At 40.7% G+C, this 14,897-nt stretch overlaps 1 protein-coding gene across 5 annotated transcripts; it reads right to left on the bottom strand.

The window, feature by feature from the left end:
- Nucleotides 1-462: 462 nt before the first annotated feature.
- plekha4 (pleckstrin homology domain containing A4) lies at nucleotides 463-14,448 on the bottom strand. Of its 5 annotated transcripts, none has more exons than XM_005748483.1 (24): nucleotides 14,141-14,448; nucleotides 12,094-12,157; nucleotides 11,872-11,970; nucleotides 11,676-11,748; nucleotides 11,482-11,582; nucleotides 11,213-11,331; nucleotides 10,912-11,124; nucleotides 10,509-10,803; nucleotides 10,181-10,237; nucleotides 9,865-10,011; nucleotides 9,081-9,140; nucleotides 8,890-8,970; nucleotides 7,014-7,166; nucleotides 6,794-6,892; nucleotides 6,482-6,590; nucleotides 5,990-6,051; nucleotides 5,576-5,677; nucleotides 5,394-5,484; nucleotides 5,135-5,190; nucleotides 4,528-4,668; nucleotides 4,036-4,443; nucleotides 3,308-3,429; nucleotides 3,104-3,213; nucleotides 463-2,173 (listed from the first exon to the last, which is right to left on the bottom strand). In XM_005748483.1, the coding sequence occupies exons 1-24, from the start codon at nucleotides 14,179-14,181 to the stop codon at nucleotides 993-995; spliced, it is 3,984 nt and encodes a 1,327-aa protein (XP_005748540.1). In that variant the 5' UTR covers nucleotides 14,182-14,448; the 3' UTR covers nucleotides 463-992. The 5 variants fall into 5 exon arrangements, with proteins under 5 accessions (XP_005748540.1, XP_005748541.1, XP_005748542.1 ...); XM_005748484.1 differs by lacking the exon at nucleotides 14,141-14,448 and adding an exon at nucleotides 12,360-12,753; XM_005748487.1 differs by having other exon boundaries at nucleotides 2,114-2,173; nucleotides 3,104-3,208.
- Nucleotides 14,449-14,897: the final 449 nt, after the last annotated feature.

The raw sequence follows: 14,897 nt of genomic DNA, 5'->3' as shown, positions 1-14,897 counted from the left end.
TGTTAGAAACAAGCTATATTTACGATTACTGTTCCTAATTTACCATTTACACCAAATTAATTCACCAGCCCATACATAGTGTGTATGCTCACTGTTATTAGTATGCGTGCTGATATTGATATCACATTAGTAAACAGATCAGTGGGTCTCTCTCTCAGTGTATGTCTGCATGTGTGTGTATATGTGTGTGGCTCAGTAAACATAAGGTGGTGCTGTCTTTAAGAGAGAGAGCCTGGGAAGTGGTGATGTAATGTGTTCTCAGACAATGATGTCATCGACTGAGACATGGCAAGGATTTAAAGTGACAAAGGCTTTTTCAGCAACCCCGTGTAATTCTGCATCAGGTCTCCTCAGAGAAAAGCACCTAAACACCGCGGGGACCTTCAGTGGGTGGGAAAAAAAGGGCTGAAATGAGAGCAAAACATAAATGTGATTCTGGCACATACAAAGCTCGAGTCTGGGTCTCGATGTGGCACACAGCATTTTTATTAATCAGGATATCTGAGATACAAAAAACAACAACACATTTTGCAGCAGGAACAATAAAAGGGTTACCAATCACGAGCAGCCATTAGCTATGACTCCTGCGCTATGTTGAATGCATATTTTGAGAGGAATGATCATGTTAGCCTCAAACACAGAGCGTGTATCGACAGCGGCTATAGAGAAGGTATTTGGTTTTTTCCACTGCATGAACAATACTTTATTTCCATACAGTACATAGTTTTTGTTATGATGAAATATTAAGACTTTCCATTGCATTTGCATAAATGTTCAACAGTAGATAGTGGAAATGTTTAAACTTACCAAATATTAAAGGTGTTTCTGATACTATATGTTCCCATTATACAATTTGTAATTTAAAATTAGGTCCAGACTCCTTCAGTCAGTTGAATTCTTCTAACATTTTTCACTGCAGTCACTCTAAACTGTGTTCTTGTCCTTCTCGAGTTTGTTCACTTAAGCTCCTTAAGCCGTCTCTGTGCTTTCTTTTATAAACTTGTCCTTAATACTGTTACTCTCGCCTTTCCGAAAGAAGCACTCCGAATCACACGTCCGGCTTCACGCACAGAGCTGGATAGAGCAGCAGAGCTTTTGTTGCCTTGTTCTGGGACATTCTCATTTTTCTCGTCGCATAAACTAGCAGACTTTTTCAGTTCTTCCGATCTCACTCGCCCAAACTTCCTGTCCCCTGACTCTTTCGCTCTACTACGTTCCTCTCTTGTCTGACTTGCACTTCCATCCAGTGTCTGTTTGGGATCAGTGTCCCCAATGCAAACTCTGCCAGTAGTTTCTTTAACTTTCAGCTGGCTTTCTGACCTTGAGTCGTGCTCACATTCATCTGCAGCGCTCTTTTCAAAAACAGAAGCATCTTTTGTTGCTTTTTCCTGAAGGTCCACTGTTGAATCTCGAGGTTTGGAAGCAGCTGTCCCACTACTTTCATTACCATTTAATGACACAGGCTGAGTGACATCCTTATTCTCTTGGTCAGATGAAGGGCCAACATTACTGGCAGCATCGGCTGGCACAGACTCAGTGATCAACAGTGGGTCTTTATCTTCTGGCCCAGATGATGTTTGAGCACATGAATTCCCATCGTTCTTTGTTATGTCTGAATCTGAAATACTGATGTCACATGCAATCTTATAGAAGAGTGAATGGCTCTCTTTCATCTTCTCTAAGCTCTTGCTCACTGCTGATAACATTTCATTTGAATCAGTAATGCCATCAGATGAAGCTGCCTGGTTGTCTGCTGCCTCCTCATTACACAGTGTTTCTGTGGCAGGGATCTGTAGAGGTATGAATCCTTTCCACTGGTTTGTGGAAAGGAACCATTTGGCTCTCAGATCAGAGGCCTTAGAATCACTTTCATTATCATCACCATCAGGATTGTCTTCAACCTTTTTCTGTTCATCATCTTTGAGACCTATGAATCTCTTCCCTCCATCTTTCGGATAAACAGTCATGGATGAGATATGATAGGGTGAAGCTGGACGTTTGATCTTACTTTTGGCAACCCCCGGTCTCCCGCTGTGCTGTGTTCTGTTCTCTAACTTGGCCTGATTATTAAGTTGCTGGTGTTCTTCCTCTTTATCCTCAGATATTGCACTTGAAAGCTGAAGCTCTCCAGAACTTCTTAAGTTATCCCCACAGCTTCCATGGCCATCATGGCCTGAAAACACAGATGATTTAATCTGTCAGGTGCAATAGTTAGCAGTTAGCACTTCTACTAATATAGAAACCATCATAAAAGTTTGACGTAGCCACCATGGTGCCACCCACTGGCTAGTGGACTACTGTTAAAAGCTGTAAGTTCAGCTGCTGTATCATCATTATAATGTTGGCCCAGGACCAACATTGCAACTAACCAATCACATTGTTGTAATATCATAGTTTTGGAATAAGAAAAAAATGTTTATGTAAAACAAATAGTAGACATTACAAGTGTTTCCTTAATTAATTTGTGCAATATAACAGACATAGAATCAAGTTAGGCTTGCTGTTAAGCAACTTTAGCTTACTTGTGTTGGTTTGCTAGTGATAGTTTTTAATAGCATTAGTTAACTTCTTAGCTAATGTGAACAGACTGCTTAGACAATGAGATTGTTCAGCTGCAATGTTCATCCTGGACCGACATTGTTATGATGTAGGAACAAGACCAACATGGGGATATCAGATTGTCCACGGTCTTATACAATAGCAACAAGGTAGCCAAGGGCCTTACTACTGTTTTTCTTCTTTCCTCTGAATGTCAAAACAATTTACAAAATTAATATCTTTTTGTTTAAAACTGCCATAAAGCTGGCAATCAAAAACATAAACTTATTAGGAAAATGCTGATTGAAGTCATAAATTGAGTGAAATTGAGTTCAATAGAATCTATTTTTGAATCCATAAGTGTTGCCCCCTGCTGGCTATAAAAAATAATGCTTCCAGTCAATTTCAGACTCCTAGTCCATGTCTGTCTTTTATATACATTCAGTGATCTTTAATTGTTAATAATGCCAAGTGTCCTAAGTGACAAGTTAATTATTAACTCAACTACTATACAATGTTAGTAAATCTATATAAATCAATACTGTATTGCTAAATTAGTAAGTACCTGCTTTCAATCTTTGTTTTCTCGCTGCATCAGAGGGAACATGGTGAACTTCCTTCTCCTTTCCCATAACCGAGAGCTGACTGTGTGTAGTGGCACTCTCTCTGACTGCGCTGATAGACAGACAACAGCCAATTTGCTGAGACTTTCATCAATATAAAGAACATTTACACTGTGTAAAAAAGAAAACAGCCCCCCCCCCCAAACCTTCTTATGACTCTCTCTCGTATTCGTTCCACTCGCCGGAGCTTGGCCTCTCGCTGTTCATGGGTCAGACAGAGGTCATAGTCCATGTTTGAGGTCAGAAGGGCAGTAGACTGCTCCACTTTCTGTTGAGATGGATTTATATTAAAATGCACATATAACAATAACTTTAACTAAAAGAATAATTGTAAGAGCGCCATTTATAATTTTCTATGCAGTATTGATAAATACTGCTGAATGACACAACTGATGCAATGATATTAACATATCTGTCACATCAGGCCTTCTATAACAGCTCAAATACAGCTTTAACATTTTATTAGGCTTTGAGTCACTTATAAAAGTGATACTGAATTAACTGTAGTTCAGAATTACTGTACAGACACTGATACAAGGCCTCTTGCTCCATCTAGAATCTCCAGCTGTTTGTTTAAACAAGCTTTATATCCGCATTAAACTTTAACGCAATGTTCACATATTAAGTTCAAGAAAGTAAAATAAAAAGTAAAAAATAAAGCATATTTACAAAAAACAAAAGGAAAAATGGTTTATGTGCAGTTGTCATACATCCCGAAAGAGGAGATAAATCTACTGTCAACAGCACATTAGAGCTCATTCAGACTGAGTCAAATTAATCTGCAATCTGATATGAAATAAAATGTGATGGATTTATCGTATTGTATCCTTTTAGTTTATTAATCATATGAATCTTAATGTTGTCTTCTTCTTACCCTTATATTTGAGCTTGCGCTTCCATTTTCTAAACCGGCGTCATCTCGAATTTGATTGCTTGACGTCTCTAAACTCTCAGTTCTGCTCACTTCTGAACGTAACTCTTTCGTGGAGGTCCTGGATGCTCCTTGATGCTGATCTTTGTATGTCTTCTTAATGGGCTGATCCTGGTCCATCTCTGCTGAGGACCAGTTTTGATCAGGATTCTCCAACAAGGGCCTCCTGGGCGGTTTGCTTAACAGTTTTTTACCCTGTTCAGCCAGATTTAGCTGTTTCTCAGATGGGATCTGCTCAGCCAGTGGAGTATCAAGCTCAGCAGGAGGATCCTCGACAGAAACTCGTCTGGCCACAAGCGAAGACGGTAGTACAGCTGTAACCACTCGCGTCACCCTTAAGGGAAAAGGGGCCTGAGAGAATACCAAGTAAGAAAAGTAAATATATATATATAACACAATATAGTCATTCATTCATTCATTCATTACTTGGCAAACCTCTGCTTTTGGCTCTGAACTTTGACCCTGAGTCTGGGCACCTGGAGCAGGAACAGGAGGTTTTTTCCTATTAGTCACCCTCTCCTGATTTCTCTTCATTCTCTCAATCTGCTCTTCTTCACTCATCTTCATCTTCAGCTTCTAGAAAAAAACATGGGCTGTTTAGAATATGAGTCATTTATGATGACTGCAGTTCAAAGATTCATAAAGCGAGAAACCCTGTCAGCCATTATAAAGATGATTAAAATAGCTTTATGTTTGAATCTGTTTGTGCAGAAGAATCTGTGTGTGTGAAATTATGATGGATATTTGCTCGCTATGCCTGTCTATATATACTGTTATATATATGCATTTGTGCAGGTGAGAAAGAGGGGGTTGGTGGCTACAGTTGAGCTGAGCTACTGCATTGAGACGTGAGCTTCTACCTCCCCCTCTCGTCTAGAACAGGTACTGCAACATGCCCTAATTGCAAGGAGGATGAGAGAATCAAAGAATTAGAATTTGGCTGTGATTGCAATGAGGAAATATCAGCTTTGACTGCTTCTATATTTGGATCATTTTGGATCACACCGCATGCCAACACACAGGAAATTATGAAGAATCAAACCTTGGTCGATTGGTTGGTTGTGTCTGGTGGGATCCACTTTGAACCAGACTGAGAGTCTAAAAATGAGATGAAAATAGAGGAAAGTGGAAAAAGGATGGGTATAAAGAAATGTAAGGGTAGAAAGCCACTGTGGGATAATTTAGCATTATGCATAGAACACCTACTAAAGCTATTAATAATAGATATGACAGAAAAAATTTATATACAGCACAGTGTATTAATATCAGCCTATTTCTGTAGTGAGCATATTTGTGCCAACCGGAGGGATCTCTATGTGCTTTCACATTAAGGAGGGCAGGCTGGCTGTTTCCTCTTCTGTGTACAGGATCAACAGTGTGGTTGTAGATTGCCTGAAACATAAGCATAGAAATATCAGAAACATCCATGAAAATATTACCAAACTTGAATGTCTTTTCTGGCGGATTTTAAAAAATTGCCCACCTCATATGGGGACTCTGCCCATCCATGGCTCATGTTCCTGCTCTGGCTTTCTTGTAGCTCCTGGGGTAACGGTGGGCGGACTGGCGGCTCCTCTTCCACGTCCTGCAGGGATCATAGGAATGTGATGAACACTGTGGAACTATTATGGAAAAGCCAATTTATCTGTGCCAGACATAGTCATATAAATGAATGCTGCTCTGTGCAAATCTTGCTGTTCTGTTTTTACTCTCTAACAACTAGCCTCACACGATGAATATGATCAATAACTAAAATCAAATGCTGTAAAGCCAAAAAACATCATGTAGCCAGCAAGCCAGCAAAATGACTTGAATGGACAACAATTCCCTGCTTGTTCATAAGCAGAGCGCAAATGTCAGGGGCGACTGACAAATGAACAATGGACAAGTGTCATACCACTGGAAGACACTCTGTGGGAGAGCCAGGGGATCCAGGATGCGGAGCTGTGGACTGAAACACTGAGGGAGAGACAGAAAAGGTCACAGTGTTGACTCTGCTCATTGTCAGGTTATTGTCAGGTTCCATGTGCCGTATCAAGGTTACACCAGGAAACTGCTGTATACACTGGTGGCCCCAAGTGGCAGCCAGGAGCAATTATTATTATAATTAGCTATGTGGCACTGATCTGCGCTGAATAACAACATCACATGTCTTGCTTTAAAACATGGTATTTCAATCATTTGTATTATTGAGTAAATGAGTTTAAGGGTGTCTGTAGCTCAGACAGTGTAATGAGCTGGTGTTGCTGATAACCTTTTTTTCATTTAAATGTCACATTTAATGTGCTGTTATTGTTCAGAAATGCAAAGATTCAGTTATAAATGGCTGAAAGCAAAGTTGTGCAGTAAGAGTCTGAATATTACAGTAGGATGTCTAGCTGATGCTCACAGTGATGTCTCTGTATCCCCAGCAGGTAGCGGAAGTGACCCCGATTGGATTTTAGTCCATCAAGGATGTCCTCCATCATCCACAGCTCTCTCTGAGCCTGAGATTGCTCCTGATTGGGTAGAACATGGACATGATCCACATAGAACATCAAAATATAAGAGATTTTCACATTTTGAGCCCCACTCCCCACATGAGGATCATCAAATTTGAGGCAAACTTTTCAATAGATGTTGTGCACACTTTAACAAAGTTTCTTTGGGAGGCCATGGGTCTTATCAGGCAAAAACTATTTGGTTTGTAGTGTAAAATTACTTGTGGCATTCCAAAGTTACAGATGTGCTGAAGTTGTGAACGGACAACAGACAGTTCACTCTCCATCCTCTCATACTGGCACCAAACCCGCTCTATTTCCTGAATATAAAGAAAATATCAGAGGATTAGTTCAATAACCCATAGTTGATGATTCAGCATCAGTGAAGAAATATTATTGTAATCTAATATGAGGGTTTTTGTTTTTTCTTTTTTTACACACCAGTGATACGTCACACATTCTGGCCCGGACTGTCACCAACTCCTCTTGTAACAAAGCCTTCTCGGTCAGCGCTTCCTCGTGGGCCTGGGGTCCATGGCTCTTCCACTCTTCTAGCTGCAGTCTGGAAACTTCCAAAGCACACTGGACATTGTCCTGAAACACGCGCAGATGTGAGGAAAAGAACTTTATATATGTGTAAAGTTCTAAATAAACATAAACAAAATCTGGCTGTACTTCTCGTAGCTTAATTGCACAAATGTTTTAATTACTCAATAAGTTCAGTAAGTTTTCTTACGACTGTCCTATTTTTTCTGTAATAATTGTTCTTAAAAAGTCACAGTGTCCTAATAAATAAATGTACTGGGAGTGAACCTATATGTTTTTAAAAAAAATTCTATTAGTTGAGTGGAACCAAAAGTAAAGAAATTGGTGTTTGGTTGATTATTAGTTGGTTGTAATAGTGCTTCTTGCCAATAAATCTTATTCCTTTGTAGAGCGTGTTTATTTCCCTTTAAATGGTGCCATATTTACAAGGAAAATCCATTTGTAGGTAGAGTAGGTGGGTTGCACCTGTGAGCAGGGACCCTGCTGCAGCAGTCAGTTAGTGTCTGCTCTAAGCTAGATAGAGCCTGTGCCATTGGGCAATTTCAAGCTAGTGTTCTGCAAAACCAAGCTGCAGCATTATTTGGAGTGAATCCCAGTATCGTCTCCAAATTGAAGGCCAAGTTCCATATAACAGTGGATGCTAGAGACAGGACCAAGAAGTTCACCACAAGAAGACCATTTCCTCATGTTGTCAGCACCATAGATAGTCTTCTACAAATTTATAGTCAGGGTTTGCAGGACTATATGCCTGACTACTCTCCGCCCAGACAATGCAGAACAGCCTACATACAACCAATCCCTGGTCTCATAGGGCTGCCAGGAGGCTTGCCAGGACTGCACTTCACTGCCAGGCCTGTTTGCGCTAAGCGATGAGTCAAGATTTTGCCTACAGCAGGTGGATTGTAAGACCAAAGTGTGGAGAAGATGTGGACAACGCTATGCTGATTGCTGCACTGATAGGGTAATGGCTTTTGGTGGAGGCAACTGAAAAAACAAGGCATGTCATCATTGGAGGCAAACTAAAGTCAGAGAAATATCAAGATGAGATTCTGCAACCACTGGCAGTCACACATCTCCACAGTCCTGGACCGAACTCTATCCTCCAAGAAGACAACGCTTCCCCCCACAGAGTGGGGTTTATCAGAGACAACCTTCAGAATTTGGGAGTGGGTAGGATGGAATGGCCTGCTTGCAGTCCTGACCTCAACCCCACTGAACACTTGTGGTATCAGCTTGAGCGTGCTATTCGTGCCAGAGTGATCAGCACAATCACGCCACACCACTGACTTGCAACAAATGCTGTTGAAGAATGGGATGCCATCCCACAGCAGTGTGTGACAAAGCTGATGACCAGGCTGTTGTTGCTGTGTATGGTTCTTCCACATGCTACTGAGGCCCAGTATGTCTCCTGTTTTAAGGCTTCAATCATCTAATCCAATAAATGACACCAATCAAGAGTCAAAAGCAGAAACAGCTGTTTGGAATTGGCAGAGAAGATTTGGTAAGTTAATTATGGGTGCGATCCACATACTCAACTCTGCTGCTCAACCCATGAATACGTTTTCCTTCCAAATCTTACACCATTTAAAGGGAATTAAATGGTGTAAGATTTGTTGCCAAGAAGCATTTTTACAGCAAACAAATACTCGACCACACAAAAGTTTCCTTGCTGTTTGTGCTAAGTTTATATGTGTGTGTGTGTGTGTGTCTTTAGATGAAATGCTTGGGTCATGTATTGTCTATATAGAATTAAATCTTTTGAATTTCCAACCTTATCCATTTGTAGCTGGGCCAATTCTACAGACAGAGACTGCAGCAGTTTGTCACACCCACACAACCTTGTTAACACAGCCTGAGGAGACAAAATCAAACTCATGACTACAAAAAAACCTAACAAATGATTTCAGTTTGCGCTGGTCTGGTGACTGTTAAGACCCAAATGCTGAAATTATGAACACTCACGTCTGCATCACTTTCAAGAGGCCGGAGTGGTGGCATTTCCCTCGGGTCAGGTTTTGGGGCCTGAAAATCATCATAGTCACCCTTTTGTTTCACAGTACTTTTTTTTTTTTTTAACAATGATTTTAAAATATTTCTCCTTCCTCTTCACAAACCTTCAATGTATCATTAGATACCTAAATATATATATATATATAAACATTTTCTTTAAATTTATTTAAAAAATCTTGCTAATGTTAAATCATATTAAGGGAAACATGTAGATTAATGCTTAAATGTTACTGCCTGAATGTTAAAACTCAGCTGTTTTAACACTGCAGAACACTGCACAAGCTTTAGCACACTGCAACCATCTGCTTATAGCATGAATTGCCATGAATCAGAGACAGAAATGTTGAAAATGCTTAAAACACATGTATTTTTAGATTACTGATCAAACACCAACTTCATGTAATAGTCATTATAGTACATGTAGCATAATCTTGGCAGACAAAACAGTATAAATACATAATAAAACAGAAAAACACAATTATAATAACAAACACACAGTTTGTTAGTAACAAAAAAAACAGACTTAGTGACAATAAAAGACAGTGACAGACATATAACAAGTCAATGACATACACAGGACAACTGTATTAATACATTTAGAAAAAGTCTACAGTGTTTTCTTTCTTTTCTTTTTTAAATAAAGGGGTAGGACACGTGACACCACAGCACCACTGAGCATGTTGTACCACACAAAATGCTGTAAGAATACAGCACAGTTCAGCAGGCTGGGCTGTACCATAGCTGGCGGTAGCACACAAACAGATAAATGGCTGCGGTGATGGTGATGATGGTGGTGGTGTTGTGGGGGGTGTGGAGAATGTGAGGCTCTCGATGAGGGGGGTAAAGGGGGCAGTAAGTCTGCATGTGCCCCTGTGGAGTAACTCTGAGGAAGGAGACCGCATGTATGTGAAAAGAGAACACAATATCAAACACTGTGCTACTGTGCAGAGAGTAAAAACTGTTATTGGTGACTTTAATCATCTGTTTCAGAAGATTTTACTCAATTAAATTTAACATTACTAATAACAACAAAGATTTTTTTAATTGCTTACCTTCCCTAAAGGTCTTCGCCCACTGCTATGATGAACAGAACCATATACAGGGGCAGGCTAAAGACAGGGAAAGAGAAAGGGTTGACAAACATGAGCTGTTAACACAAAACTGTGCTTTAAAAGGGCCATTCCACTCAAGCTGATGCTTTTTAATACACTGTATTAGTCAAGTTAGATAAAATGCGTGATACAACTTGGATACTTTCTTTCCAATCCCCCTGTTTGGAGGCCATTTCTCTGAGATAAGATGAGTTTTGGCATTAGGTTTTATACAGATTGACTCTCATGAAACAATCAAATATCAAGATCTTTTTTTGAAAGTTCCAACCTTGCTTAGACTTTGCCACCTTTCTGAGCCTGGAGTGCTGGGATTGGATTTGAACTCCAGATTCGGTGAGGCAGGTGCATAGTAAAGAGTATGTGGCAGCATGATCGGGTCATCATGGGGTCGTATGTCAACCCTTCCCATCGGTGTGTGTGGTCTTGATCCCAGCTGACCTCTGGAGGTCAAAGAACCTGTTGCCATAACATCTGTTTGTGACGGTGCGATTTGACCCAGGAGAAAATCCTCCTCCTTGTTTGGACCACAAGCTCTTCTTCTGCTTAAATCTGGGCTCGGTGTTCTGTTTGTGAATATAGCAGAAACAGCACAAAGCAGCCTTTGCAGTTATTGTTTCAGCTTTTAAGAAAACCACTTGGATATGCCATTCACACACAGACGACTTGACAACCTGCTGTTTCTTTGATGAATGCTCCGCCTCTCCCTCTGCTCTGAGTGCGATCTCCCCATCCTTCCACCACTGAGCTTACTCGGTTCACTCAGAATCCTGCTGACGTGCCTGTGTTTCTGGGATAGACCCTCATCATCAGAGGGAGATTTAGGGAGGTCCACTGATTCACTGCTGCCACCTATCTGCGTAAAGTCGTGATAACTTGAGCAGCGCCTGAAAGCATCAGAAAAATGCTTATGAGTCAAAATAGTGTAAAACGACCGAATGTAAAACCTCATGACTATTTTGAATAGAACTGTACCTGTTCATGGAGCTGTCTGGCTCCATTGCAGCAGACTGACTGAGGGCTCGAACCCAACCCAACATGTCCTCCTGAGTGTCTGCACTGAAGAAATAAGAGCGCATCCCCTGATGCACTACCTAGTTTGACACATATTATTCACAAATTGTTTTTTTCATTATTAAAAATTCACATTTCCTAATCTACATATACACTTAAATATTGCATGCACATACGCATGATTGGAGAATGCCTTACATCCTTGCAATGACTTGGTTTAACAATAATACCTTAAAGGTGAACTTTCTGTTCTTGCATTCCCTCGGCGTGCAGAACAGGATTTTGTAGCTTGGCAGTGGGATGCTCCCCAGAACAGATTCTTCTCTGCTGTCTGAGAAGAGGATGGATGAGACATGAACAAAAGAAGGGATGCATCACCACACATGATACAATTTCTCCTCCAGACAAAGTGCCGATCTCTTACCTTTATAGTAAAACAGACAGTAGTTAGAGAGGACGAACCATCGTCTTTTCCAAAGCTTCAAACCAGAGCTATCCTGCGGGAGGAAGATCAATTAGGCTCTGCTCTTCAGTAAACTCAGTCACACACTCTTCCGCATGCAACAGTGAAGTTGTTGATCTTTTTAAGTAGATCATGAAAGCAAATGATGCAAAAGTACTTTTTTGTTGAGCCATCCTCTGATAACCACAGAGCAGTTGGGATCTCTCTTGGCAGACTGACACCTCTTCCCGAATGTCTGCACCTTCCCATCACTTTCCTGTTACCAAAACAGGGAAAAATACATTTGTGTGCACACATGTGCTTATGCATTAACAGCATCACACTAGGTCACCCATGCGTACAAAGACGGGAGCCTTGTAATTTGAAAACAAAACTTTACCACGGGAAAATAAGATATTGTGGCCACGCTGGACGCTTGGCTTACTCTGTCGTGGTCATCCATTCTGTAGGGTGACAAATAAATGTGTTCAGACCACAGGAAAAAGATGGAAACAACAGTTAAAAGGAAATAGTCACACAGTAATAAAACCCCATAAAGTTCCACATAGACCCCCTGAATACCAAGATACATGGCTGTAAGATGACTCTGCCCACATATTCAAATGAGCTACTTGAAGCTGGTATGGCTAAGATGTAACCGCTTACCAGTACAATCTGAATCAGTGTCCCCCTCTGTAGAAGCAGTCAGTCACTCCACTGACCAGCAGCCCTGTAAGCTCCGACGTAACAAATGCCACATTCCTATATAGTTGAGATTTTTCCCTGCTCAACTGTTCATTCTCTCAAGGACTTGGTGTGGTTGCCCCATACTTCCAGAAAAACTCTCCCACAATTCTATTCTGAGCCATAACAGGCCGGTGCGCATCCCCACCATGCAAACTGACAGGTGACAGCTGCGTCGCTGTGGTGGTAGGGAGGGGCTGGGACTGTGTGAAAACCAATCTGGCAGCAGGGACGGGGCTGGTATGAGACACTATCTGGTCCAAACTGCATAACTGCAGTGTGGATCGCTGAGAATAGAAAACCCAAATAAAGGAGCATGGTGGTGGGAAAGTAAAAGTTGTTTACTTTGTACAATAATAATAATAATAATAATAATAATAATAATAATAATAATAATAATAATGCTATAGTAGTATAAAAAATTAAATATAAAGGGGAAAATAAAATTTTTGCATGTTTATATGTGACAATATACAACAATCAGTGGATTTGGTATTTTATGTTAAACTACTTTCTTATTACTGTTTCTTTTACTATTAGTGTGCAGTATATATTTATATATTTCTTCATGTACTACAACAAAAATATTCCTTACATTTCTTTTGTGTGTGCATATTATGTAAGGCATTTGCATTTGCCCATAAATATTTGACAGCCAAATAACTCCAATGGAGAAACTGAAATTTCGAGTTACACCTGCTTAAGCTTCCTTATCAAAGATGTATTTTTACGGCCTTCTTGGCTCATTTGTGACCTTTGTGAAACACTAATACAGATGAACTTGAAGATGAAAAAATAAATCACGAGGAGCATCTCACGTTGAGCCACCACAAACACTTGCATGGATGAACCAGATGTTTGATATGATTTGGTATCCACAAGCTCTGCCGGTATCAACCACATTTCCCTACAAGCGCGGCACGGAGTAAATGAGAGAACTCAGTCACGTCTTTGTTAGAGACCAACAACCTCATAGCCACTGGGGGTTCTGTGGGTGTTGTGAAATATTTGGAAAATCTCCTTTTTAATCAGTGAGGGTCACCACCTCAGAGAGGAGAAGACTTAAAATGCTAAAGAGGGATGGTGGGGAGGACAAACGGTGGGTCTGTGCACGACACAGAGTGCGCTTTGTGATGCCCGAGGACTCTGAAGCATCATGTGAAGTTGGACACAGACCATGTTGAATACATTGCCCCAGAAAATAATCCTCTCCCTCTCTCTAGCAACAAAAACATTTGCATGTCTCCCACATTCTCATACTTTTAAAAGCCAACGAAAGCTATCAAAATACGTTTGACCTTGATAAGCAAAGCAGTGACGTAGGACACTCTCTCGACTCTTAACTGGGCTGTCATTTCTGAGGACACGAGATTGCTGGTTGCTGCACATTTTAAGGTGTTGAAGCCATAAAGTTGATGCTTATAAGAGTAAAACTTGCTGAGTTACTACAGAAAAGTTTAGCACAGGTTTAAAGAAGTCCCTCAGGGGGCCACTGAGTGTTTCAGCCACAGATAATAAATATCAGCCACAAAGCTGCTTCACAGTATTGTTAACCTTTAGCAACTATTGCTCACAATTTGTCACATTATTGACCAAAGATTAAATAAAGATAAATGATTAAGAAGTGTGGTGTTTAACTGTGCAACCATGTAGAACTACATGAGACATAAATGTTAATAAAGATGCCATATTGCTGTATATACCTGACTAATCGCGTCTGCCTGCTGGCTGCTTCAAGCTCCATCACTTGGCACTGTTCCTCACAGCATCTCTTCAGGCTTGGCAGCCTTCTTCTTGGCTACCACGAGCTCCTGTTGCCCAAACAGTCACAACGCTCTTCTGCTACACTCCGCTGCTCTCCGTGGACGTGTGAATCTCCCTCTCTGTTGTCGACTGTTTCACTCTGGTCTGACTTGTAGCAGCAGTCCTCGCTTGGTGCTCTACCTACGCTGGCTGTTAGCACTCAGTCTGTTTTTCTGTCCACTAACAGTGCACTCTCTGTGAGCCCCTTCTTTCTTCCTCCCCCTCTTCTTCTTCACTGTCCCTCCCTCTTGCCCTGCCCTTGACAGCCTCTCTGTCTTTTGCTGAGTGTGGGTTTGTGACTCAAGAATTCACACACACACATTAAAAAACAAAAAACAGCTGTTTTCTCGTGCTTCTGTTTTGCCCCTTGCATTATTTAAATTCTCAGTGTAGCTTTACTACAATCAGAGATTTGGATGCCAGCCTTGAATCATCACCCCCAATAAAAGCCAAAATATTCAGAGAATGAGGGGCACAATGAGACAAAGGCTTTAAGGCTCTGGCTTACTTCCAAAACCATGCCATTTGCAAGACAAAGTAAAGTTTTGAGTTAGGAAAGCAATTTGACATTTGGTTGATGGATTGTTTAGGCACTTTAAATCTATTAAAGTTTAAATTATTAAAAGAAAAAGAAGCCTTAAGAACAGATGTAAAACC

This window comes from Pundamilia nyererei, unplaced genomic scaffold (genome assembly GCF_000239375.1).
Source record: "Pundamilia nyererei isolate P.nyererei 1_Seehausen unplaced genomic scaffold, PunNye1.0 scaffold00223, whole genome shotgun sequence".
Classification (NCBI taxonomy): domain Eukaryota; kingdom Metazoa; phylum Chordata; class Actinopteri; order Cichliformes; family Cichlidae; genus Pundamilia; species Pundamilia nyererei.
Note: the sequence above shows the minus strand (reverse complement) of the source record. Positions and strands in the feature narration are given on the sequence as shown.

Coding starts and splice junctions, on each gene's coding strand:
- plekha4 (XM_005748483.1), bottom strand. CDS start 14,181: ATGGAGCTTGAAGCAGCCAGCAGGCAGACGCGATTAGTCAG. Junction 11,125..11,212: donor CCAGACAGCTCCATGAACAG/GTACAGTTCTAT, acceptor TGATGCTTTCAG/GCGCTGCTCAAGTTATCACG. Junction 3,214..3,307: donor CGAGAGAGAGTCATAAGAAG/GTTTGGGGGGGG, acceptor TCTGTCTATCAG/CGCAGTCAGAGAGAGTGCCA.